General features: G+C 37.0%; 4 protein-coding genes and 1 pseudogene across 8 annotated transcripts in view; 4 read left to right on the top strand and 1 right to left on the bottom strand.

Moving 5' to 3' along the window:
• The window catches only part of LOC131327657 (uncharacterized), an 87,472-nt gene extending 80,176 nt beyond the window's left edge, over positions 1–7,296 (top strand). The window contains exon 3 of the mRNA XM_058360866.1: positions 7,286–7,296. The gene's annotated coding sequence lies outside the window, so the exon portion shown is untranslated. The remainder of the gene's footprint in view (positions 1–7,285) is intronic.
• Positions 2,452–5,298, bottom strand: LOC131331460 (UDP-glucose 4-epimerase GEPI48-like; annotated as a pseudogene).
• A 2,005-nt stretch (positions 7,297–9,301) lies between the features above and the next one.
• Positions 9,302–24,253, top strand: LOC131326971 (uncharacterized). Of its 5 annotated transcripts, none has more exons than XR_009200164.1 (19): positions 9,302–10,034; positions 12,912–12,989; positions 16,916–17,214; positions 17,292–17,499; positions 17,599–17,691; positions 17,785–17,904; positions 17,995–18,391; positions 18,484–18,750; positions 18,846–18,881; positions 19,021–19,077; positions 19,173–19,427; positions 19,515–19,550; positions 19,645–19,680; positions 19,773–19,823; positions 19,914–20,128; positions 20,206–20,379; positions 20,535–20,979; positions 21,069–21,165; positions 23,892–24,253. XR_009200164.1 is itself a non-coding variant. In XM_058359981.1 (17 exons), exons 7-17 carry the CDS (start codon positions 18,326–18,328, stop codon positions 20,641–20,643), a joined length of 1,302 nt encoding a protein of 433 aa, XP_058215964.1. In that variant the 5' UTR covers positions 9,302–10,034; positions 12,912–12,989; positions 16,916–17,214; positions 17,292–17,499; positions 17,599–17,691; positions 17,785–17,904; positions 17,995–18,325; the 3' UTR covers positions 20,644–22,322. The 5 variants fall into 5 exon arrangements, 1 of the variants encoding a protein (XP_058215964.1); XR_009200174.1 differs by lacking the exon at positions 23,892–24,253 and having other exon boundaries at positions 20,535–20,798; positions 20,884–20,979; positions 21,069–22,322; XR_009200148.1 differs by having other exon boundaries at positions 20,535–21,165.
• On the top strand, positions 13,214–14,704 carry LOC131331452 (uncharacterized). Its single transcript, XM_058365398.1, has one exon. It carries the CDS (start codon positions 13,214–13,216, stop codon positions 14,702–14,704), a length of 1,491 nt encoding a protein of 496 aa, XP_058221381.1.
• Positions 14,904–16,907, top strand: LOC131326888 (uncharacterized). The gene is made up of 3 exons (XM_058359828.1): positions 14,904–15,696; positions 15,801–15,906; positions 15,990–16,907. The coding sequence occupies exons 1-3, from the start codon at positions 15,089–15,091 to the stop codon at positions 16,629–16,631; spliced, it is 1,356 nt and encodes a 451-aa protein (XP_058215811.1). The 5' UTR covers positions 14,904–15,088; the 3' UTR covers positions 16,632–16,907.
• Positions 24,254–26,499: the final 2,246 nt, after the last annotated feature.

Raw genomic sequence — 26,499 nt, 5'->3', positions numbered from 1 at the left:
AGAATTGAATACTTTGAGTCTGACCCTGAAATTTTTACCATAGACAAAAGACTCATAGAGGAACTCTCCATAAAAATCTTATGATTTTTGGAGTTTAGGATGTGTCCCAACAAAAATCCCCAAAATCAGGGCAGACACAAGGTTTCCAATCCTGCAGATTTTCCAGAAAAAAACGCAGCTTGTTCCTCTCTCGATTTCTGACTCCAAAACCTTTCAATACACTTCGAACTCACACAAAAACTTCACTAATCATGCTCAAACTCAAATATATTAAAGAGCTATTTTAAGAACATCGAATCCATGCATCAAAATAGGTTTTAAACACTCAATCTAAACACTCAATCCAAGGGATCTCAAATTAGGTTCTTAAGTTCCTTAAGAATTCAACCCTAAAACTCAAATTCATACAGATATAGAGTGTAGTCTTTTTGCAATATAGACTTGATCTTGGTCTTGAAAGAACCACCACCTAACTTTTTACTTATCACTTGCCAAAAAATATGATTTGCTCTTTATACAATAAACATGTGGTCCACGCAGACATAGAGTGTAGTCTTTAGACAATATGGACTTGGTCTTGAAAGAATCACCACCTGTCTTTTTACTTATCACTTGCCAAAAAATATGATTTGCTCTTTATACAATAAACATGTGGTCCACACAGATATAAAGTGTAGTCTTTGGGCAATATGGACTTGGTCTTAGTATTGAAAGAACCACAACCTAACTTTTTACTTATCACTTGCCAAAACATATGACTTGGTCTTTATACAATAAATATGTGGTCCACACAGACATAAAGTGTAGTCTTTGGGCAATATAGACTTGGTCTTGATCTTGAAAGAACTACCACCTACCTTTTCACTTATCACTTGAAAAAAAACTTGACTTACTCTTTATACAATAAACATGTGGTCCACACAGACATAGAGTTTAGCCTTTTGGCAATATGGACTTGGTCTCGAGTAAGTTAAAAATTTGGTCGTTAAAGATAAAACATGTAATTTTTAGGAACCATAGACTGTCTTTCATGATGGTGTAATAGAAAGTATTTTCTATCTTTTTAATTGCCCTTTTTGGCCCAAATAAACTTGATTGAGGTTGAATGGAGGATAGGTCCCATTGGAGAGACGTAAAAGGCCGGCAAGGCTTTTGAGGCATTCGGAGGACCGTCGGGTTGCCAGGGGATCGTCGGGTGCCAAGAAGAAGGCCAAAAGCTGGGATTCTGGAGGAATCAAGGTGGTATCGATACAGGCATTTCTGCTGTCTCAATACCGGTGCAAGATAGAGGGATTGAAGAAAACATCAAAAGATTGATGTATCGATACAATTATTGGGATGTTCTCTTAACCTTTTGTAATTCAGCTTCATCATTAATAATAATTCTTTTTTTGCCGTTCAAAAAAATAATCTTCTTATTTTTCCTTTTCTGTGTGTGTGTAGAATATTTACTTATCAGGTATTAGATCATAGTTTCTCTTGTGTCAATGTATCAGTTTAGAACATGGTATCATCATTAAATAAGAATAATTTTTGCCTACTTCTTCGATCATAACCAACTCGGCAAAGTTTTGGAAATGCTGAAGCAGAGGTACCAATTGCAAAATGGAAGGCAATTTCTATTGTTAGACAGAAAGACAAGAGGAATGCATGCACCCAGACACAGTCAGGGTGAAATCAACATCCTCATAAGACAAAACAAAAAAATGACTTAACAATTGAACAAATCATCTTGCATAAAGAAGTAAATGACTACACCCTCAACCAAGTTTATTTGGGCCAAAAAGGGCAGCTAAAAAGATACAAAAGACTTTCTATTACACCATCATGAAAGACCAGTCTATGGTTCCTAAAGACTACACTTTTTATATTTAATGACCAAATTTTAATTTACCCGAGACCAAGTCTATATTGCTAAAAGACTACACCCTATGTCTATATGAACCACATGTTTATTGTATAAAGAGCACATCATATTTTTTGGGCAAGTGGTAAGCGTGGAAAGTTGATGGTTATTTCAAAACCAAGACCAAGTCTATATTGCTAAAAGACTATACCCTATATCTGTATGGACCACATGTTTATTGTATAAAGAGCATGTCATATTTTTGGGCAAGTGATAAGCGTGTTTTGTTGTTGGTTCTTTCAAGACGAAGACCAAGTCTATATTGCTAAAAAACTACACCAGAATTGATTTGAGGTATAAAAGACCAAGTAAACCATCAGAATTGATTTGAAATAATTACTTCGACCCGAATTGATGGCTTTGGTGTTACTTAAATCCATATAGCACTGTATTTCCCAAAATTGAATTGAATAGCCAAGAAAAACAAAGTTTTTTTGTATAACCAACATTATCAACCAAACGGAAGGCTCAACGAGATAGCCTTCAGGATCCACTACAAAACCACCTGATTAACACATACAACCAAAGCTACGAAAACCAATGAGTAGAACAAAATGACTAGCATTACATAGAAGAAAATTAGAGTACTACATCCTTCCAAAACATCCGTCTATCCCAAAAGTCGAGTACAAGCCTTGTCAAAAAATACCAACAAAAAGGCTTCAACCAAAATAACTATGTATCTCAAAAGTGGAGTACAAGCCTTGCCACCAAAATATCAACAAAGAGGGTTCAACCAGCAAAGAGTCACAAAAGAACTTCTATTCTTTATCAGCCCATGAACCTACATATGGTAGAAGCAAACATTTAATTTGATGGAGCCATAAAAAATTCAACTAAACAAAATTTATAGACAAAGGAATAGAACAAATCATATTCCTTTTTGATATGTATATAAGTGGGGAAAAAAAAAAAGCATTACCCTGGCTTAGAGTCCATAAGAACCTTGTCAGCAGGCCATGCAATAGTACTTCCAACAACTTCGTCAACGTAAAGCATATCACTTGTAGACCTCCACAAAAACACTTCGGGCTAAAACTATCCAAACCACAAAGGTTACAAATGTATAGCCTAATCCAAATGTTACAATTATGGCTCTTGTCCTCATAAAGGAAGATAATGTTGATATCCAATTACAACTATGCTGTCATTGGTGCAGGGGTGGGAAAGGGACAACCTACTTATTTTATTGTCTCTTCTATTTTTGTATAAAACTCAAATCTCTTTCCACTACAATCGGGAAAACTCCAATTCTACCTCCAAGCACTAGCGTACTAATGAATCAAAAAGTGCAATCTCAAATCAAATTAAAGGTGAACAAGAATACAATACAGGTATTCCAAAGGAAGAAGTTGGTTCATCATCAAAATTAGGCATAGCCAGAAAAGACATCATGCAGTTCAATACCTTTCCGGATGCCTTTTCAAATGCATCTACCATTTCCAAAACGGATGTTCCTTTGCCAGTTCCAAGGTTGTAAGCTTCACAACCTGCAGTGAAAGCAATAATCATGTTTCGGTCTTCAACAGGGCAGCGTACTGGAGACAGTTTCTCTATTACCACTAGCTTATGCACACATCTTAGTAGCCCATCTAACATCTATGGCTGTATGCCATGCATTAGTGGAAACATTACGACTTCATCCACTCAGAACCACAAGGAAAATAAAAAATAAAAAAATCAGAACACAGACCTACAGAAGGATCAGATAATTTGTTCAGTGCAGCAATCTGTCCGTCAACTAAATCCACAACATGAATGTAGTCACGCACCTGAACAGCGAAACAAATAAGAACCATCAAAATACAGCCTTAACTAGCAATAGTATACTGTATATCTAAAGGAAAATACAACACCAACCCACTCAGATCCCAGATTTTGCGATAGTGCAAGAGAGTTGAGTGAGTTGGTGTTGGATATGGATGGCTATTAGCCATAACAAAAGGTTAAGCATACTTGCCCATAGAGTTTGATGTTGGCAGCCAAACAAGCAAAGGAAAAAAATGAAATGCTAAGAATGAAGGAACCATACCCCTGTACCATCCTTTGTGGGGTAGTCAGTTCCGAACACCGAAAGCGCAGGTCATCTACCAACAGCCACTTGTTGCACGAAAGGCATAAGATTGTTTGGGATACCACGAGGGTCCTCACCAATGTAGCCACTAGGATGTGCACCAACCGGATTAAAATATCGCAGCAATATGATTTTCTATTCGGTGTCAGAGAGGTGGATATCACGGCATATTTCTTCATTTGTTTTTTTTAGGTAATATTAGCGGATGGTACAAATGCACGTGCTTATTAAATTTTGAGAATGAGATAGGGAACAAAATGCAGAAGATTCTAATGTGGTTGCACAGTAATGAAGTCAAGAAAATATCATTCAAGTTCTTTATTTCTCATATGCAACCAAATACAGTTTCTTTGGTAACCCAAGTTCTCAGTTCATGTGAATGACCTTGGTTCGTCCAAACGGGTTAGCTGCAGCATTAGTAATAGTTACTACACATTTTCCAATACCGATAGTAATAGCGGCTTCTTTTTCTTTAATAAATCAAATTTCAGGGGTCCGGACCAGCTTACGGACACCTCAATAATCCCTGGGGATTAATCCCGGTCCTCTCGCGGAGGGCTTAATTGAAGTCAGGGCAAAGATCCTTGTAGATTAGCCCCACAAAAATTGTGTTAAAATTGATAACACAAGGAGGTTCAATAGTAATAATAGTTACTCTCCATTTTGAGCCGGGGGAGGTCATATCAACTGATCAGGTGCACGTAGGCAAACAATTACTATCCAACCCAGAAATATAAACAATCACGATTAGAATTATCTGGAAGCACAGAATCACCCAAACCGACCTCACAAAAACAAAAGAAAACAAAATTTTCAATACAAGGACAGTAAACATATTGGAGAGCCAATTAATTACTCCGTAATAAATTACTCAACTATAAGAAGGCAATCAATAATTCAACACAGAAAATAAAAAAAACAATCACGATTAGAATTATCTGGAAGTACAGAATCAACAACCAACCAAAAAAAAAAACTGAAAATTTCAATTATAAGATAGTAAACAATACCTAATTAATTAGTATACGAACCTGATGGAAGGTAATGTTAGGGCCATATTCACCGGCGAGTTCCTGCACTCGGTCAATTGCAACGGCAGAGGAGTTGTCGAGGTTATCGATCACCACAGCCTTGTACCCTCCCTGCAATGGTTGAAGCACTGTGTGGCTTCCTATTTAACCGGCTCCTCCAGTCACCAAAATGTTTTCCCCCATAGCTAGAGGTTTACAATTACAAGCTACGTACACACTGCAAATATATGTTGAGAGAGAGAGAGAGAGAGAGAGAGAGAGAGAGAGAGAGAGAGATGGAGATGGAGATGGAGATGGGAGAGTCGGTGAGAGGAGGTTCCCAGGAGACATTTGGGATTTGGGAGGAAAATGAGTGTTAGGGTTTTTTTACTGATATATATGGGAGGGTATAATCGTCAATTCAACTTCACACACCATGTGTTGGTGAATATTTTTTCTTGTGTCATCAGGGTGGTAATTTGGAGAGTGGAGTCCATGAAATGGTGAATAAGGCTGGTCAACTCCTCTTACCGGTAATTTTCCCATCAAGCATTGTGTAATTATGAAATGACTAAAGCTACAGTTCCCGACCGGGGAATCCCGATTGGAATCTTGACGTCCCGTCCGGCCCACTCCGGCCACCGGACGGCTGATCCGAGCCGTTCAAAAATTTTAAAAAAAAAATCTGAGTGGGCACGCGAGAATCAACGGTATCCGACGTGTTTAGGTGACCGATCCAAACACTCCATTTTGTGTGTGTATATACACAAATATACACACAAGGGTGAGATCTTCTTCTAACTTAATTGGCTAGAGAATTATTCAATTGGGAGCAATTATTAGCTGGATTATTTTGTCAGATTCAATTTCCAACGGCTCATGGAAGTTCCCAAGTTACAAATGTCTCAGTGGCAAAGAAATGGAAACTACAATGGTTGATTGGTACCTAAATTGATTCTAACGGCCAGTGCAAAAGAAAAGGAAACTACATGCATGGGATAATTTTCCAAATATGAGGGCGTGCCTCTAACGTTCAATTTATTCTTCTTGGTTAAGAAGAGAAGTCTGACGGAGGAAGCAATTGACAAGAAGTCTTGAAGAAAATACTTGTAAGCTATCACTTGCAAATCAGTCAATCAACTCAACTCTTTATCTTGATATCTATACACTTACGTGAGAGAGTTTTTATTTTAATCTTTATTGTAAAAGGGATTGTACACCCTTATTATTTTGTGAGATTCAATTTCCAACGGCTCATGGAAGTTCCCAAGTTACAAATGTCTCAGTGGCAAAGAAATGGAAACTACAATGGTTGATTGGTTCCTAAATTGATTCTAACGGCTAGTGCAAAAGAAAAGGAAACTACATGCATGGGATAATTTTCCAAATATGAGGGCGTGCCTCTAAAGTTTAATTTATTCTTCTTGGTTAAGAAGAGAAGTCTGACAGAGGAAGCAATTGACAGAAGTCTTGAAGAAAATACTTGTAAGCTATCACTTGCAAATCAGTCAATCAACTCAACTCTTCATCTTGATATCTATACACTTATATGTGAGAGAGTTTTTATTTTAATCTTTATTATAAAAGGGATTGTACACCCTTATTCATACTCTTGAGAGAGATTATCTTTTTGTGAGTGATTTTGGAGAGAAAATCACTTGGAGTTAGGTGTTACTAGCACCGGAGTCAAAACTAGTTGGGTTAGGTGTGACTAACACCGGAGTCAAAAATAGTTGGAGCGATTGGGGATAGATTGCTCGTTGTAAAGGTTGTCGAGCACCCGCGAAGCTAGAAGGATTATAACTATTGGAGATAGTGCAGCAAATCTCTAGTTGGACACTTGGGGAGTAGACTAGGCCGTGAAGTTGCGGACCGAACCACTATAAATCCTTGCGTTCGATTCTCTCTTCCCTACTCTCTTTACTTTCCGTCTTGCGTATGAATATTGCATGAGTAGAATAGTATATCATTGAAATTGGAATTGTAGTTGAATAGATTGCAATTAATTTTTTAAAAATTCCGTATTATATTTGAGATACCTAATTCACCCCCTCTTGTGTTGCTATTTGGACCAACAAAAGAGTTACATAGAAGTCAAAAGAGTTGGCGAAGAAGTGACGGTGAAAGAACGGGATCGATTCGTTGCTTGATTGTAAGTTCACGCAAGGCATAAATCACCTACGATTAAATTTTTTTTTGTTTTTTTTTTTTGTAGAATATATATAATTCAACATTACTATTGTTAACAGGAATTATGTGGCCGTGATATGAATTTCAAATTTCAGAATTTGTAAGTTAATTAAGCATCGTGATTGGTTCTTCGTCTTAGTCACGAGGTTGCGTCCCACCCTAATTTTCTTCAAAAAAATCAGTCGACACAGACAATCTGTGCACAGATCGCAATATGGAGCTCACCACGGGCTCCACACAAAAGATCCAAAAACATGAATAAAAAGTTAGATGATTAGATCAGATCCCACACAAATGATCAGAGTCGTTCATTAAATTTAAATTATTTTTTCAAGGCTACCGCGAAAAATTAACTCAATCAGATACCTGTAAATGTTCATTTTGCATAGCTTGTTGAGAAAATCATATGTTGCCATAAATTACGTGTTTGTATGGCGTTTTAATCTTTTACTCCAATTATTTGTCTTCTTCAACTCTTCCCAAAAAAGTTTGGAAGCGTGATGAATTTAGGGGCCGTTTTCACTAACAATAGGTTTGTGGATAACAACAAAAATGTCAAGTTATTTCCATTAATTCATAAGTTGTGAGTTAGTATGAACAACTTGTCAAAATGCAATAAATTGTAGCCCCTAATTGTTAGCGGAAACGTCCGCTAGGTTACGCTCTTTTGTGTTCTTTCCTGGTGATTTGGTTTACGCTTGGAGGCGTGCAAGTTTGAGTTGCGCCAAACTGGGGTATGATTTCCTGGTGAAGCAATTTGATTTGATCTAGCACATGGGTCGGAAGACCCGGGAACAACTTCGGTTGGGCCTGACCCGTCTTGCTATCAGTTGGGTTTAGGCCTCACGACCAATAAACCAACCAAACAATTGTGGATTCTAGCTACATGGGTCGGAAGACCCGGAACAACTTCCGTTGGGCCTGACCCGTCTTGCGATCAGTTGGGTTGTCTTACACGTAAGTTGAGATGGCATCAAGAAACGTTGACAAGAATCCAACGTGAGACCTAGAGGTAGCAAATCCCTATTTGATGTGAATGCCAAAAGCCCCCCCTCCCCCCTCTCCCAAATCTTTGTTTTTTTTGAAAACGCAGTGTTCCGCGTTAGGCAATCAAGCATTGTCTGATTACGAAATTAGGCGATGATGATCCACATCATCATTTGTACCCAAGATGCAGGCAATCAAGATTGTCTTATGAAATTAGGATCATCATCATTTTGTACTCATTTGTACCCAAGATGCAGGCAATCAAGATTGTCTTATGAAATTAGGATCATCATCATTTGTACCCAAGATGCAGGCAATCAAGATTGTCTTATGAAATTAGGTGATGATGATCCACATTAGTCTTCTACGTTGAATAGTGTAAACTTTGATTAGTACTGCAGTAGCAACGGAAACATCATGTGGGATGTGGTTGGGGTGTGTGTATATAGCATTACTGTAGAATATTTTTCGGTGAAATAAGGGTCTAAAAATCTTTAAAGGGATCAACACATATAATTTCTTTCTTAGAACAAACAACTTATTTCGTAACTATGTTTTTTTCCTCTATCAAATCTATAGCTTTTCACAGTACTTTCTTACTTTCCACCCCTTATATATATATATATATATATATATATATATATATATATATATATATATATATATATACTAGCGAATGCTTGTGCCTGAAGGCACGGTTCGAACATTCAGCACACGCAAATTAAAATTGAACAACAAATTTAACCAATTAAGACGCATAGAACAAACTCAAACGCATAAATCTTGATCAAATAAAAAAAAACACCATCCAAAACATCGATGAAAATAAAAAATGATATATATTAATGAAAATGCGTGCCTCGAGGAGACATCTAAAAAGAGAACATGAAACATGTCAAGACTAAAAATCTTCAAGCATATTGATCCTTTTGAGTTTCGAGGCTTCTCGATCACAACTCTAAAAAAGAATGATATGTCAACAGAAGCTCAGTTAGTATGCTAAGTCATTTATTTAAGGGATGATATATGATAACAAAGGAAAATTAAATTATAATATTTTAAACTCATTGTACCTGGTATGATAAAGCAAACTACAACAGAACTTCAGGGTAAACAATATTGGTAGTAAAATCACTACTACAATAATAGATAAATATCACACTAAGGAGGTTTATAAAGATCACAGTTATCAGTGAAAGTGTGATAAAAAGTTGTAGACTAACTTTTTAATCTCAGTTTAAATCAAAAGCTGAGATAAAAAGTGGTGCTTAGCCAGGGAAAGGAGCAAGATAATAGATCTCACTCTTGCGACGAGATAAATTGAAAAAGACCTCACCCTTACAGTGTGATAGAAGACTTTAAGACCTCACTCTTGCGGTGAGATAAAAAAAAAAAGACCTCACCCTTGCGGCGTGATAAAAAACTTTGGCACAAAAAAGAGCGAGATAAAAGATCTCGCTTTTGTGGTGTGATAAAAGACGGTGATAAAAACCGGAATTTTTGCGTGGGCACTGCTTCTCTCATTTAGGCGCGAATTGAAAAGTTACGTGCTCAAAACGACGTCATTTCACATTAGCCCAAAATAAGCCCTAGTTACCCTCTCCACTCACCCATTGAAGCTCAGTACTCATTCTCCTGGCCTCTACAGTACACGTTTCATCTCCATCCCCATTCTCACCCGCCGCCGCCTCTTCGCCCCCATCCTCACTCGCTGCCGCCGCCTTATCTCTCTCCACCACCACTGTGAAGAAGAAACGGCGCACTCCCTCTCGCGAGTTTGTTATCAGAGAGAGAGAGAGAGAGAGAGAGAGCGATCTTCAAATGGAGAAGTCGATCAATCGAAATGGAAAATTCCTAAACCCAACAGGTATTGTTCTTCTCTCTCTCTAAAGATTTTCTCTGTTCTTTGCAAATCAACAGGTATTTATGCAGTTTAAGTGTTTGCAAGCATTTTGGTTTAGGTTTTTAGTTATTGCTCTTGAAATTTTTTGCTCCGCTTGAAGTTTTGGCTTCCCCAGTTCTTATAGATTTATGGTGTACTTAAGATCTAAAATACATATTAACAACTTGACAACCACGACTTGGAGATTACGATTGTTGTGCACTTTAGGTTTATGCCCATCCTCATTTACTATCCATTTCAAGAGTGTGTTTCGTCCTTGGGCGGCTAATCAAGCAACCAATGGTGGAATCCGTATAAAAAGTTAAAAACACCCAAATGACCAAACCAAACCCTCAACATGCATAAGACCTAGTAAAAGATATGGAAAAAATACAAGGAAAAGATTGAGTGGTCAGTGATATGGTGAGGTGGTGAGTAAAGCTCCAGAGTCAAGAAAATGATCAATTGAGCAAATGGGAGTGCTTAATTGGTTAGCGAACCATAACTTAGTCCTAAACTTGCACTGATATCCCGGATTACTTTCTTCAGACACTCAGAGCAGTATGGAGGGAAAAAAACACGAGTGAAGATGCAAGAGTGCACCCAAATTGCAGCAATGCATCAAAATCCTTATCATGATTGTAGTGATCAATCAACAAAATCTAGTACTTATGTTATATTTCTTGTATATAGTTCTATAACTAAGAGAAAGCGTCCGTTTATAGAAGTTTTTTGTTCTAGTTTTCATAGTTGCTTGTAGTTTGATTTTTTTGGGTCGAGATTATATTAGTGTTCATTCCCCTCCCGAATGAATTCTTTGTGGAAAGGCAAAAAGGGAGAAACGGATAAACATAGAGATCGGTCCTTGGTGTTAAGTTCATTCTCTTGAAACAAATGGTAAGTTCTCTTTCCGTGGATTTTTGTTAGCTCTATTCATTCATGCAAATTTATATCCAACAAAATTTAAACATGAGTTATTGTTTTCAATAGAATTTTTTTTTTCTGGCTTTCTCTTGTCACCTACTTCTTCCATGTGCTTTTAAGTACTGACATGTACTGCGCAGTTGAAACACTCCATCAGTAGTGGCTGCACCTTTGTTATCACCCAAAAGTTTCGAGTCTAAGCTCTTCTCCGCGCTTACGCTAAGTTGTTTTGGAGTATTTTTTTTCTTTATCCGATAACTCAAAGTATCTTGGCCTGCTTATACGCGTTTCGACTGACCAATCCCACAGTCCTCTTTCTTTTGGAGTATCTAGTTGTTGCTTGGGTGGAGAGATAAGTCTTTCCAGTGTTACCACACAAGAAAAGAAGATCTCTCTAGGATCTGTTGACTTAGTTCTAGGGTTCTTATTTGTGCTTCTATTGTCAGCAACTCCTAGAAAAGGAGCAATGCTGGACATGGTATAGCCTCAGTCTTGGGATTAGGTCTTGTTAGTATTGTTGTTGTCACTGATATGTTGCTCTCATGCTCTGTACTGATGTAGACTTGTTTCTGCCTAATAAAAACATATAACATGTAGGCACTTCATCCACGCTCTGTGATGTGCTCATAGACCTTTTTCTGCCTAAACAGACCATATGAAATGCAGGCACTTCATCCAAAATCGATCAAAGTTTAAACATAGTACAACCAAAAAATGATTATGTTGATATAATTGGACAGTGTGGACTACCGCCACTTTTGTGCGATCACTGTTATTTTTGTTCCCTGCAGTTATTGTCTGATCTAGTTCCTAATAGAACGCGCTGAAGAAACTTTGAAAAATTATCATAAGACTTTTTCTGTCAATGTGACATAGTGAGCCGCAAAGTTCCTTTAATCAAGTGTAGTAGTAAAATTGAGAGAATTGCAAAAAATTCTACCTGTTTTATCTGGCTCGATTGTGAATAACTGGTTCTCTTCTGCTGGTTTACTCGCTTCTTAGTAAATCCAATGCAGAACATCCTTAAAGTGTAGCTGTCAGTTGTTTTCACATCCACATGAGCCTCGATCAATGTTTGCAACTTGCGTACCAGAGACCTAAGCTTGTCTGTTGTAAAATCCATTCCCTAAGATTGCCAAAATAGTTATTAGTATATAATTATTACCAGGCATCTTGGAAGTTGGGAAACCATTCAAAAAACAAGGGTATAGGAAAATCCATTAAACAACATATGAACACTAATCGTCCGTCTTTACTTCATCAATCAATCAACTCTTTAATTTTAACCTTGATGTTGCTAAATAGTGGCTAGCTCAGTGGGATAGAAATGGTAGGTATAAGATCTTGATATAAGCTGATTAACTAGAATTTTCTGTATCGTCATGTCGATGTCCTTAGAGAGCTTCTGTACTTTGTTCCTTTATTTGGAAAATGGTTTAGTGGAAGAACATACAATAGTGTGGCACTATCGTAGCCTGTCCCATGATTCATATTCTTGCTTTGAAATATCCAAGTGTCAACTAATTTGCGAATGTAGAAGATGGAGTAAAACATTGTGCCTTGTAGTCAATTATGTGTTCATTGGACTGTTTGTTCTTATGCTTAAGAAATTTGTTGTTACTGCAGTTTATTTAGTAATCCTAACACCTTCAGAAATTTGTTGTTACGGGGCTTTGTGTCGGCTTTAATTGGAGCCCCGGCTAGATGATTAGTTCTCATGCGTTTGAATGGCTGAATCCACCTGCTATTTGTTTCAAAACGTGATCATACTCATGCAATCGTAAAGTCATGTTAATCCCTTTCTCTCGTACTCACGTGCACGCAATCACTTTTTGATCTATTCGGTGCCCATGTCTACTATGTGGGTTTGCTCTAATGTTTAACTATCAATTTTTTAAATTGAAGCACTTGACCAACAATATGTTTTTCTACATTCAGAGACTGTGAACTACAGAATTGTGCATCAGTCAGCAAATTGATTGTCGCCAAAGAGCTCCTTTCACTCCAAAGACCTTGGTAAGCTCTCTATGTGTTCTTTTCCAATTTGGTTCCCTACATTATGTGTTCTTTTCCAATTTGGTTCCCTACATGACAATTTTTGTACGAGGCCTTCCTAGTGTATTGATTCAATTGTGTCTGTGTTTCCCAACATGACAATTTTTTTACGATTTTTGTACAAGATCTTTGTAAATGTGTTTCTCTTTTGTAGTTATATATTGGGATAGAAAAATCCATCCAAGATGGATAGATCTTGGATGCTTAAGGACCGGAGATCAAAAGACTATGATGATGGAGTTGAACAATTTCTGAACTTTGCTTCCATTCATGCTAAGGATCTTGAATCTATTCGGTGTCCATGTATACAATGTGGGAACTTAATAAGACAACCTATTCCAGAGATAAGAAATCATTTGTTTGTAAATGGTATTGATAGAAGTTATCGTACATGGATATGGCATGGAGAACCAGTCACTGGTAGGGCATCACTGAGTGTAAACACTCGAGATTTTTCATATCCGGAAGTCAATTCACCCCCCTTAAATGATGCGCAAGAGGCAGTAGAAATGGTTGAAGCTGCCTACAATGATTGCATGGTTGACCCTAGGAAGTTCAAAAAGTTAATTAAAGATGCAGAAAAACCATTGTTCCCCGGCTGCACAAAGTTCACAAAATTATCTGCCTTGGTCAGATTATATAAATACAAAGCTAACAATGACTTGACCAATAAAGGTTTTGCAGAGCTTCTGCAAATGGTTGGTGACTTGTTACCAGATATCAATGAACTGCCGTTATGCATATACGAGGCTGGGAAGACTATGGCTGCATCAAGGATGGAGTATGAGAAAATACACGCATGTCCTAATGATTGCGTACTTTATCGAAAGGAGTTAAAAACTGCGACTTCATGTCCTACATGTAACACATCAAGATGGAAGTTAAAGAAAAATTTCACCGAAATAAGAGATGGTGTTCCGGCAAAAGTTTTATGGTACTTCCCCATAATCTCAAGGTTCCGAAGGATGTATCAGTCAGTAGAAACAACAGAAAACTTGACATGGCATGCTCATCAAAGAGAGTCTGATGGCCAATTACGTCACCCAGCAGATTCCCCGCAATGGAAGTTAGTAGACCATCTTTGGCCAGACTTTGCCTCGGAGCCAAGAAACCTTCGGTTAGCTCTTTCTGCAGATGGGATAAATCCACATAGGTTCCTTAGCAGTCAGTATAGTTGCTGCCCTGTTATTTTGGTTACGTACAATCTACCACCGGGATTATGCATGAAGAAGAAATTTATGATGTTATCACTGTTGATTTCTGGTCCACACCAACCTGGTAATGACATTGACGTGTTTTTGGAGCCACTAATCGATGACTTGAAATTGCTATGGAAAGAAGGAGTTGAAGCATATGACGCTTATAAGCAACAACATTTTAGGTTGAGAGCCGTGCTATTATGGACTATTAATGATCTTCCAGCTTTTGGGAATTTGAGTGGTTGCACAGTGAAGGGATACTATGCATGTCCAATTTGTGGTGAAGGGACATGTTCTTGTAGATTAAAGCACGGTAAGAAGAATAGTTATAAGGGTAATAGAAAATTTCTTCCTCGCTACCATCCATATCGAAAGCAAAAGAAGGCATTTAATGGTGAGCAAGAGTTTGGGGAACCTCCATCGCCATTAAGTGGGGAAGAGGTGTTAAAGGAGGTAGAAGGGATAAAAACCATTTGAGGAAAGGCAAGCAAAAAGAGGTCGTCAAAGGTTGGTACGAAATGTTGGAAGAAAAAATCAATATTCTTTACGCTTGAATATTGGGTGTTCTTGTATATTCGGCACTGCTTGGATGTTTTTCACATTGAAAAAAATGTATTGGAAAGCATCATTGGTACATTGCTTCAAATACAAGGAAAAACGAAGGATGGAATTAATGCTTGTTTGGATCTCTTAGAGAGAGGTTTGCGGCAAGAGTTAGCACCTCAGATTGGGGTGAAACGAACTTACCTGCCTCCAGCCTGTTATACATTGTCTAGGGAGGAGAAGATAAGATTTTGTACGACATTGTCAAAACTCAAGGTGCCAGATGGGTACTCTTCAAATTTGAGAAACATTGTCTCCATGCAAGATTTGAAACTATATGGTTTAAAGTCACATGATTGTCATGTATTGATGCAACAATTACTACCTGTGGCTATACGATCTGTATTGCCTAAAGAAGTGAGATATGCTCTTACGAGATTCTATTTCTTTTTCAATGCCATTTGTAGCAAAGTGGTGGATGTGTCAAAATTAGACAAAATTCAAAGTGAGCTGGTAATCACATTATGTTTGCTTGAGAAGTACTTTCCACCATCATTCTTTGATATCATGGTTCATCAGACGGTGCATCTTGTTAGAGAAGTCCGACTTTGTGGACCTGTTCACTTTCGATGGATGTATCCATTTGAAAGGTTCATGAAGGTTTTAAAGGGTTACGTTCATAACCATAATCGTCCAGAGGGTTGCATTGCTGAGAGATATATTGCAGAAGAAGCTGTTGAGTTTTGCGCAGAATTTTTATCCAAAGTAGATGCAATTGGGGTTCCCATTTCTAAGAACATGACCGCTGATGATAGCATCGGAAGACCTTTACCAGGGGATAAGGTTACTGCTATTGATCGTGAATTATGGGAGCAAGCACACCTCTATGTATTAGAAAACACAACTGAAGTTCAACCTTATATTGAGTAAGAATTTTAGCTGTCTCCATTTCTCTTGGCAATTGTATTTGTTCATAGTGGTTTGGCATTTTTGTAACTATTTGTTTAGGACTTACTTGATCCTTTGATAGGGAGCACATGGCTTTGCTGAAAAGACAGTATCCTCATAATTCAAAAAATCAAAAGTGGCTACAACTTGAACACAATAGGACATTCATATATTGGCTTCGTGGGAAGGTAATAGAACAATCAAACATGAAATCTTTTTCTTCTTGTTTGTCAATAAAATGTATATCTACTAATAATTTAATTTTACATAGGTTGTAGAAGAATTGAGTGCCCAACATAATATATCTCACAACCTGAAGTGGATAGCCCAGGGACCTTCCTTGGATGTGATAAAGTATTCAGGCTACATTATAAATGGTAGTCGTTATCATACAAAGGACCGTGATAGCTCACGAGTTAGCCAAAATAGTGGCGTTAGCTTAGTGGCAACAGCAATGCAGGTTGCTAGTTACAAGGATAAGAATCCTGTGTATGCGGAGATGAGCTTTTATGGGGTTATTACTGAGATATGGCACCTTGATTACAATCTGTTGAAAATTCCAGTGTTTAAATGTGATTGGGTTGATAGCAAAAAGGGCGTAAAAGTGGATGAGCTTGGTTTCACACTAGTCGAGCTTGGAAGGATAGGCCACAAGTCTGATTCTTTTATTCTAGCTTCCCAGGCTAAGCAAGTTTTTTATGTAGAAGATCAACTTGATTCAAGGTGGTCAATTGTCCTTGAAACTCCTCAGCATCGGTATCTGTCCAGCGTGGATGATGATCTCAATGATTGTTTTGTCGAGCCTCAGGGATTTGATAGAGTATTGCCAGAAGTTGAATCATTAGATGAAACCGACGATCTTGTGTTACCTCCTGTGCGGGGAGATTGTGAAGGAATGTGGATCGATAATTAGTGATTAGTAGTCAAAATATCTCTATCTTTTTGTAGAGGACATATGAGATTATTCTATGTTGTTCTTTAATTGTCATAACTTGGTTTTCTCCCCCTCTCGCTATATGTTTGTTGAAATGCTAAAAGTTAATTTCTAATTTTGTCAACTTGGATAGAATTACTATAGATGTCTGTGTTTAGTTTTTGACTGTTATATGCTTTTAACTTATGCTTGTACTTTTTGCTAGTTTCTTTTATTATTGTCTCTATAATCATCATATCTTATTTTCTTTCAATTTCATGCAGGATGGATTCTGATGATAACCATCCTAGTAATGAGGACAATACTACACCGTCCTCGACAGACCCGAAATGCAAGAAAAGAAAGGGTCGAGGTGCAACAAGACTACCATATGTCATAAAAGATAGAAGTTCAGGCATGCGAAAAGTCATTAAATATGACCACATGGGTCGGCCAACAGGGACTAATAGAGCAAAGTTCGCGAGTTATCTTGGAGTCCTAGCTCGCACTATGATCCCGCTATCTCACATATTGGTCTGAAGTGACGGACGATGTAAAAGAAAGACTGTGGGAAACTGTATCGGTAAGGATGAGTTATGTTTATGCCTCTCAATTCACCATCAAGTTTCATTGTATAATTTGAATTCTTTATTTGGTTAGGCGACATTCGATGTGGACCTAAGGAGTAAAAAAGGCGTTTTATCTTCTATCGCAACGTGTTTAAGGACATTTAGGAAATATCTGACCAAGCATATATGCTAACAAATCAAATCCTATCATTCTCTCAAAACCACCAGAAGCTTATAGTTTTCTAGAGCAACAAGAATGGGATTCATTTGTCAAACGAAGACTTACCAAAGAATTTGAGGTACATCAAGTTAATTATCTTTTAGTTAGAGGTCAATGTGATGCAATTTAAATTATATTCCTATCTTATTTTGGTAAAGATTTCCTCGTGTTTTTGAAGGAGTTTCGTGGAGTGCAACAAAGTAGACGAAAATGCAACTTATATGACCATAGACTTAGCCGAAAGGGTTACTCTGGGCTTGAAGAAGAAATTGTAAGTGTTTGTAGAACTAATTATTACTCCTAAACATATAATGTGGCTAATGTCATCATATGCACTATGTGTTTCAACCAATGGTCTTTGTAGGCTAATAAATCTGAAGAGGTGGTTATGAGTGTGGATAGGAGTATTTCGTGGAAAAAGTCTCGCCAAAATAAAAATGGAGAGTATGGTGATATCAAAACTAAGGAAAAAGCTGTGGAAATTGTAAGGAAAACTATGTCGCACTATCTTTAGAAGTTTTAAATGATTGAATGTTATATTGTTCATTTTCTTACATACTAATATACATTACAGGATGAGATAGCCAAACAGGTAGAAGATGGGACATTACAGACTCAAGGAAGTAATGACATCCTAACCATGGCATTAGGTGGTACTGAACGTGGTTGCGTAAGAGGTGTAGGAGGAAAGGTCACTCCAACCATGTACTTCCACATGCCTAGACGTGGAAATCATTCACGCTGTGAGGAGAAGCAAAAGAACCTGTTGCAAATTGTTTCTCAAATGCAAGTTCAGCTTGATGCAATAGCACAACACATGCCTCACACACCAAAATCTGATAATATTGGTTCAAACTCTTTTAGAAGTGACAATCTCGGAAGTCCCACAAGTTAATAATTTTGCAATGGACAATTGGGGGAGAACCAAGGAGGACATGTCACCTCCAAACCCCACACCAAAAGTCAAGAAGGTGCAACTTTTTATTAGCATTAAGTGTATTTTTTACCTTGTTCATGCGTTGTCATTTTTTGAATAGTGTCTAATTTCCTAACTTGTTTATAGGGCAAGCAATGTAAACTGGCAGTAGGATCCATCAATAACATTGTTGCTCTTGGCACGGCGTATGAGAAAGCGGTACCAAATGAAGAAGTTCATATGGTACCGCTAGAGAAGAGCAATCTGCGCGTGTCAATTGATGTTAAAGTAGGAGAGGCCTTTCTTCCTATACCTATCCCTGAAGGGCTGCATTCTGTAGGGGCGGCTACTGTAGGAGAGGCGGTTGGGTTTCATGTAGCATGGCCCAAAAGCCTTATATTGTTTGCCCCTGAGGTATACATATTATTATGGTTTTGTACATGTTGAATTTGAATTACTAGACTACAAATTAATTAGTATTGTTACTTATGGGGAAATGTTTGGATTAGGTTGGTTCGAAAAAACCTGGCATGTTTGGAGATGAGGTACAACGTGCTCTCCTAAAATTAAATTGCCTTACTTGGTTTACTATGGAAAATCTTTAACTTAAAGAGCTTTACTAGTATTTTTCTTTTAATGTTAAAAGTTGTTTATCCTTGTGCACTCTGTCAATTTTTAATGTAGGCGACACCAAAAAACCAAGATTGTAGAAATAATTTGGAGTTACCAAACATCAATAAGGTGCAACTTTATTACCATGAAGTTTATTTTTCACATCGTTCATGCATTGTCAATTTATGATTATTGTGATCTAATTTCCTATCTTTTTGTTGTAGAGCCAGCAATGTAGACTAGCAGTGGGATCAGTCAATAACATTGTTGCTCTTGGTACGATGTTTTGGAAGAGTGGACCGAATGAACTTCTTCATACAGTACCACTAGGTGAGGACCATATGCGCGTGTCAATTGATGTTGTGAAGGTAAATGATGCCCTTCTTCCTATACCTATCTCCGAAGAGGTGGCTACTGTAGGAGATGCGATTGGTTGGTTTGTAGCTTGGCCCAAAGACGTTATATTTTTTGCCCCTGAGGTATAATATCATTATGCTTTTTTCCATGTCGAATTTGAATTACTAGACTACTAATTAATTGTTACTTTATGAAAATGTTTGGCTTAGGTTGCTTCAAAAAAACCTAGCATGATTGGGAATGAGGTATAACGTGCTATCTTAAAAGCTTTATGATGATTTCTTTTTATAAGCTAAGTTGGCATACATTGGTTTTCTTTTTGGGAAATGTTTGGCTTAGGTTGTTTATAAAAAACCTCGCATGACTGGAAATAAGGTATAATGTGCTATCTTAAAAGGTTTATAATGATTTCTTTATGCGATTTAAGTTGGCTTACAATGGTTTACTTTGGAATTCCTTTCACGTAGAATGCTTTGAAACATCATGGAGTGGTTGGTCGTAAAGTGGTCGGCGATGAGGTAAAAAGTAACACTTTAAACTATTTATTACTATTTTTCAAAAAAAGTTGAGAGTAATTTGTACTTCTGCATTCTGTCCAATATGACTAGGTGACTTCAAAAAATGTGGAGTGGGAAAGTAATTTGGAATGCATTGAGATATTTACCACATTGACCAAGCACACCGATAAGATGGAAGCTTTTCAAATTCCTATAGATGATGACATATTTGGTGCGGAGGTTTATGCTCAACTGCAAAAAGTTGACATGGAGTACATATGTCATATGAAAGAAGTATCTGCTACATGCATAATGTTATACATATGGTAAGAGTTATTGAATACATCTTTTAATGGTTGTAGAAGTATGTAGTGGTTATAAATTTTGTTTCATTCTTTTCCAGGCAACTCTATTCGGGTATCAAGGTTTCCAATATGGATACAAGATTTGCATTTGTTACCCCTTGCTCACTTAGTGAAAATTATAAGACTAGTGAAGCTTCAAAGCTCGGAATGCTTGCAAGTCGACTTGAAGATGTCAAGAATGACCAATTGCTTTTGGTTCCTTGTAATATTGGGTAAGTTTCACAGATCTATACATTGTTCCTCTTAATTTGCTTTTGTTTTGTTCTGTTTTTGCTTTTAGTATGCTTGTCTGGCTCTCTATTTCTGCTGTGTCTGTAGCAAAGCAAGAGTTATTGGTCATAGCTAATTATGTCTTGTTTCATATTAGGGTCCATTGGGTATTGTGCGTCATTGATTTGTCTTCTTCAACAGTGTACTACATGGATTCAATTAATAAGGAAGTCCACTCACCCCTTAAACTCTTGATTAAGACATAAGTTTTTGGACTTTGAGCATTATTGTTTGAGCTCTTTTCCTAATCATATTATGTTGATAGTACTTACAAGTATTCCCTCCTTGAAGTGCATTCAAAATCTATGACAGCAGTAAGGGAGTACGGAGTAGTCGAATTATTAATTGGAAAACAGTCGAGGTATCAATGCAATCTCTCTCTTTTTGGGTTTTTTTGGAATTGTTTTTATGTTTTTTCTGATTGAAATTATCGTATTTGTCTATAGTGTCTGAAACAACCTACAAACGTAGAATGTGGGTTCTATGTAATGAAATACATGAAAGATTTGATTAGAGATGAGAGGATCTTAAGCAGAGGAAATGTAAGACTTATTTTTAACTTGTATTTCTTTATATTGCTTTATGAATAGAACTATTAACTTGTAAGTATTTTTTTTTCAATCCATTGCAGTTTAATGGAAAAAAAACTTACACGAAAGCCGAAATTGATGAAGTGCGAGACGAGTGGATAAAGTCCGTCATGAACGAAATATAATCAGCTTATATGTGTAAGTTAGGTCTTCATTTATTTGAGTTTACCGTGTGCTTGCTCTGCTATCCAGTTCTGAATTGTGACTATTTGTGATGGCTATTGTTCCTATCTGCTGTTTTTCTATGGATTCTGTTCTGCTACTGCTTCGGTTGTGGCACTAGTACGCTTAAGCTTAAGCGACTGTTGCTGTTGTTGTCATAGCTTTTGTTGCTGTCTACTGAACAATGGCTCCCGATAGCTACTGCTACTGTTTTAGTTGCATGCAATCTGCATGTGGCTTCTGGTATATGCTAGAATACTTAATGAGTTCTACATCTGTTTTGTTGCTGATGTTTCTATTGTGGTCATCATGGCAATAGTTAGCTGCTGCTGTAACGTTCTGTTTGGTGCTGATCAGTATTGAAATGTTCTGGTATATGTTAGTATAACTGGACCTGTTGTTGCATTTGACCATGTGGGATGCTAATAGCTATAGGAAAATGAGTGAGACTAATTACCTGTTATGGGAAATTGAATTGTATCATACGCATTACCTATAGTTGTCTTTGTTCCACCTTATTTTCTTGTAGCATTTTTAAGAACCCTGACCTCATCTGATAAGGTGTTGAGTCTTACATCAGAAGTTTACATGGAAGATATATCTTGGGTTTAAAGTAGGAGCAAAGATCGTGATTTTGGGGTGGGGGTTGGAGTTTGTAACAACCGTATCTGTTTTGGAGTGTCTGGTCGCTTGGAAGCATGCACTTTGGATTTTGGGTATATAAGTAAATTTTTTAACCTTCAGCTGTTGCCATTGTATGAATTCTCCGGGTAGATGTCATTATGTATTGCACCTATTAGAGGGGATGCTAGTTAAGCTTGATAATTCAGATCGTTAGTTCTGTTTGTGGCTGTAATCAGTCAGTTGGGAGTTGGTTAGAGAATGGGTATATGGACAGCTTTATTTATATGAGGTGATAACTAATAAATTGAGTTATTGATCTATTGGGAATTCAGTTGATAAAATTTTTTCCTTTAGGTACTGTGTGTGTGTCTGTGTGTAGGAATCCATTCACCTGTTGCTTTTGTACAACAGAGATGTCATTCTGGATTTAGCTGTTGCCATTACCTAGGCAATGTTACTTGGGACAAATTTGATCACATTTGTGTTCTAAATTTCGAGGGTAGGTTTTGCAAAAACGGTTCTCCCGTTTTCCCTTGCCTTTTTATTTTGTTGTGTTATTGTTCCTTCTTCTTTGCTTTACACTATAAGCTTCTATCCTAATTTTGGTGACACAATTGCCGGTATAACCTTCTATGTAATTTTATGATCAACTTTGTCTGCCACATCTCTAGGCGCATTTAGTGACCACTGCTTTACTATTAGTCTCACCTGTGCAGTCAAATAACCATCCTAATGGTAGTACTGAGAACTTCAAGGTTCAGTCAGTTGCTCGAGTTTGGTTCTAAAGATGTGTTTTCTGCTACTTTTTTCTTGGAGTTCTTGTTTAGTTCACATGGTGATCACCCCAGCATATGCGAGAGTACACCTCATTGTGATTCCTGCTGTTGGTCACCAACCATATCTAGTCATGAGCAATAAAAGTGTGCACCTACTGTTAACCTTTTGTGTGGGTCGGTATCTGGGTACGTTCATCCCATTAGGGTCACATTGCAAAGTTATGTTTCTTAATTCCATGAGTGTACATGTTCTGAAGATGTGGAGTGTTATTATAGTGTCTTATTGCAACAATTACATACACTTACGAATTATGTACAATTTTTCATGACTTTGCTGCAACAACGTGAAATTAAACAGGGATGAACAACTGGATATTTTACTCGGCATAAAGTTTTTGAAAGCTCTATATGAGGCATATTTAGTGTTTCTCGTAGGATATATGGGGATTTCTAATAATGGAGTTCTTCGTTTTACCCACATAACTAACTTTAGGTCTCTAGATGGTTTGCTCCCTATCCTTGCCCTTGTCTTCTCCTATGGTTGCAGAAGTTGATGTTTCTTGTACAAATCCATTGTCTTGTTGAATGTCAACTTCAGATCCCAGTGCTTTATGATATTGTAATGTTGAGTTTCAATTTGGCTAAGACATGATTTAGTAAGAATATAAACCCAGCTTGCGTGGTTTAGTTTCGGTTTAGGTTGGTACAAACAAGTTTAGTTTAGCCGAGGAAACTTCAGTTCTTGGATTAGGTGTTGTTTACTAAAGCTTGGTTTTAGGCTATGGAAACATGGACATACATGAATATACTTTGCCATACTTGAATGTATATACAAACATATGTATGATGTTTGATATGTAGCCATGCAGTAAGATACTTCATAGAAGGGAGAAGTGTCTTAGAGAGGCAAGCGTGAGGCGTGTGCGTCTCATGAAGGCCACCGATTTTGTAGTTTGTGATGCTCTATTTCCAATATCTTCTATTGTTCAAGTAGCAGATTTCTTTCGGTCCAATATCTCACCATTCAGTACTTAGCCAAATATGTATTGTGAGTTCTGTTGATCCTATCGTTGGCCAATGCGATCATGGTTGTCCAGCTTTATGATTTCATTGTGAAATATGACAAGGCTACTTTATGCCCGGATATGTGTTTTTATGAATGGTAATTTCAAGATCTTCTCTTGACTGCAGACTCGTGCTTTCAGTATGCTAATGTAGTTAGTTATTTGCTTTTTTGTTTTTTGCTGGATTTAAGCATTGGAATTCTTGATGTTCCTACTTTTTGTTTTCTGGTGGATTTAGGCATGCTCTGAGGGACGAAGTGCTTGAAATTGGCTTCAGAGAATGAAGAAGTGCTTGAAATTGGCTTCAAAGAATGAAGAATTCGTTGTAGCTTAGGACATAATTCCGTGCTTGTGGTTCAATTAGTTTTCCTTGTCCTTTTTATTGTTAAGCTTTTGTTCTGCATTTTTTATGCATTTTCAGAAATTTGATTGACGGTAGGTTAATTCAAATGTTGGCTTTCCGGCACGATGTTTCTATCTATGACCTATTTTGTGCAAGATGCAATATCAGTTATGCATATTTCGTATAGCAATGTCTTTTGTTTTGGAGAAGATAGCTACAGGTTGAATACATATTTTACGTGTATTTATTATTGGTTAGAGATTCGGGCATTCGGGCATTTTTTAAATGCACACAAAAAAAAAAAAAGATAGCATCTTTCAATCACATTTCTAGACTGTGATGATAACAACATTTAATCACGGTTTTAGACGAAAACCGTGATCTAAAAAATAGAAAAGATCACACCTAACTATTTTCCATCTCATTTTTTAGACATGAAAGATCACAGTGTTTGGTGGTGATTGTTATCTACATATAATCATGGTTTTTTAGGAAGAGTGTGATCAAAACTCGAAAAAAACACGGAAATGAGTTTCATCTCGGTTTTTCCTAGAAACGATCACGCCTTTTGGGTGTGATTGTTTCTATCTTTCAATCACGGTGTATAACCGTGATAAAAGAGAGTGACTTACAATCACACCCAGATCTATCACGGTAGGAGGAGTATGATAGAAAACTAACTATCACTGTCAATAACTGTGATTGTTATGCTTTATTGTAGTAGTGAATCTATTTCTTCTTCGGGGAGAAGGACAGTTATACGGTCAAAAGACGTGCACCTTAATAATGCCACATATAGTTGTCCATAACTAAATACAAGTGTGCGCAAATCGACTCCAACGAATTTGACAGATTGTCCTTGTGATTTGTTAATAGTCATAGCATATGCCAAGCGAACTGGAAATTGATGCTTTGTCATACGAAAAGGAAAATCTGAAGATGACGGTGATAAAGATATTCTTGGTTTGAAGGCCAATTTGCCTACGGTACCGAAGTTCGCTTTCATAGTTGATTGGTGGGCCAGCTTCTCTATTTTGCTCTTCAATTGGTACTTGAGCATCACGTGCATCTTTACTCTTCAGCCACTGGAATCATATTAATATCATTATCACGTTTTATCATGTTAACGGGACACACTAAACTCGATTGGTACATATCATTATTACACTCAATGCATACCATTTTTTTCTTTATCTACTTCGTGAGCACTGTCATGCAAGCGGCTTATTCCTTCATCTATACATATAAATAAAAGAAAGTCTGTATTGTTATTAGTATACTAAAAAGCGCAGTTCAGACTAAGGTCAAGTTCCGAAATTTAGTATTTGTAATTAGAAGTCTTACCAATTGGTGGGTCAATTTTCCATGTTTTGATCTTCAATAGATGCATGAGCATCCTCATGCGTCTTGACTACGCTCACTGGTAGCATTTCATTGTCACGATTTATCATGTAAACAGGAAACAAAAAACTCAACTGCAATTCAATATTACCACAAATGCATACCATTTATTTCTTTATCTTTTTCGTGAGCACTCTCATGCTGACAAATGCTTCCTTCATATTATATAGATAAACAAAAGAAAGAGCAGTTTAAAAGTCTTACCATTTGGTGGTTCAATTTGCATATTTTGCTCTTCAACTGGGTCAATTTGCATATTAATTTCATTCGCATTATTCATCCTGCAAACAGGACACCAAAAAAACGAAGATGGGTAACTACGTTAGTAAAAAATAAGATTGACATAACTGTGTTCCTCCTTCTATGTTATTTAAAAAAAAGATTCAAACATTTTTCTCTTATTTCTACGTGTGAAGATGTCCCATAAGTAGGAACACATTATTGCATAAGGAAATAATTTGAAATGATTTTTCTTATGTTGCTTTCCTTATGTCACTACCAAAACGTAAGTGTAGTGTAGAAACGTTTTGGGAAATTTAGTGTAGAAATTCATTACTGAAAATAATAGTATTAATTAAGCTTTCAAAAATCAACGCCAATCTATCCCATTACCCAATCAAGCTTTCAAAACTTATTACCAAAAATCGGCATTAAAAATTATACCCAAAAAAATCAGCAGTCAAAGAGAAGCAAGATTGAAATCTGTCATTATAGATTTGTCAATCAAGCCAATCAAGCTTAAAAAATTATTTCCAAAAACTGGAAAAATCACTCTCACCCATCAGATGAAATCAATTTGAGTTAATCTACGGTATCTACCTATGGAAACTTCCGGATTATTAGTCAGATTGATTCATTAAAATTTGAAATTAGATATAATACTTGCTTTGAATTTCTCCAACTAAATAGAAACAAAGGAGAATACTCAAATTCATTGGCAGGAAAGTAAAATTTCATTTGAAACCCCTTTTTCATCCATGCGGTCAAAATATTTCAATTATTTACCTTGTCAAAGCACAACCACCACACCTTCAAGTTGACTGGTAAACTACTATTATAAAATGATAATAGAAATAGCTACTTTTTCATATTTTTTCTTGAA

Source organism: Rhododendron vialii, chromosome 1a, assembly GCF_030253575.1.
Source record: "Rhododendron vialii isolate Sample 1 chromosome 1a, ASM3025357v1".
NCBI lineage: Eukaryota > Viridiplantae > Streptophyta > Magnoliopsida > Ericales > Ericaceae > Rhododendron > Rhododendron vialii.
Note: the sequence above shows the minus strand (reverse complement) of the source record. Positions and strands in the feature narration are given on the sequence as shown.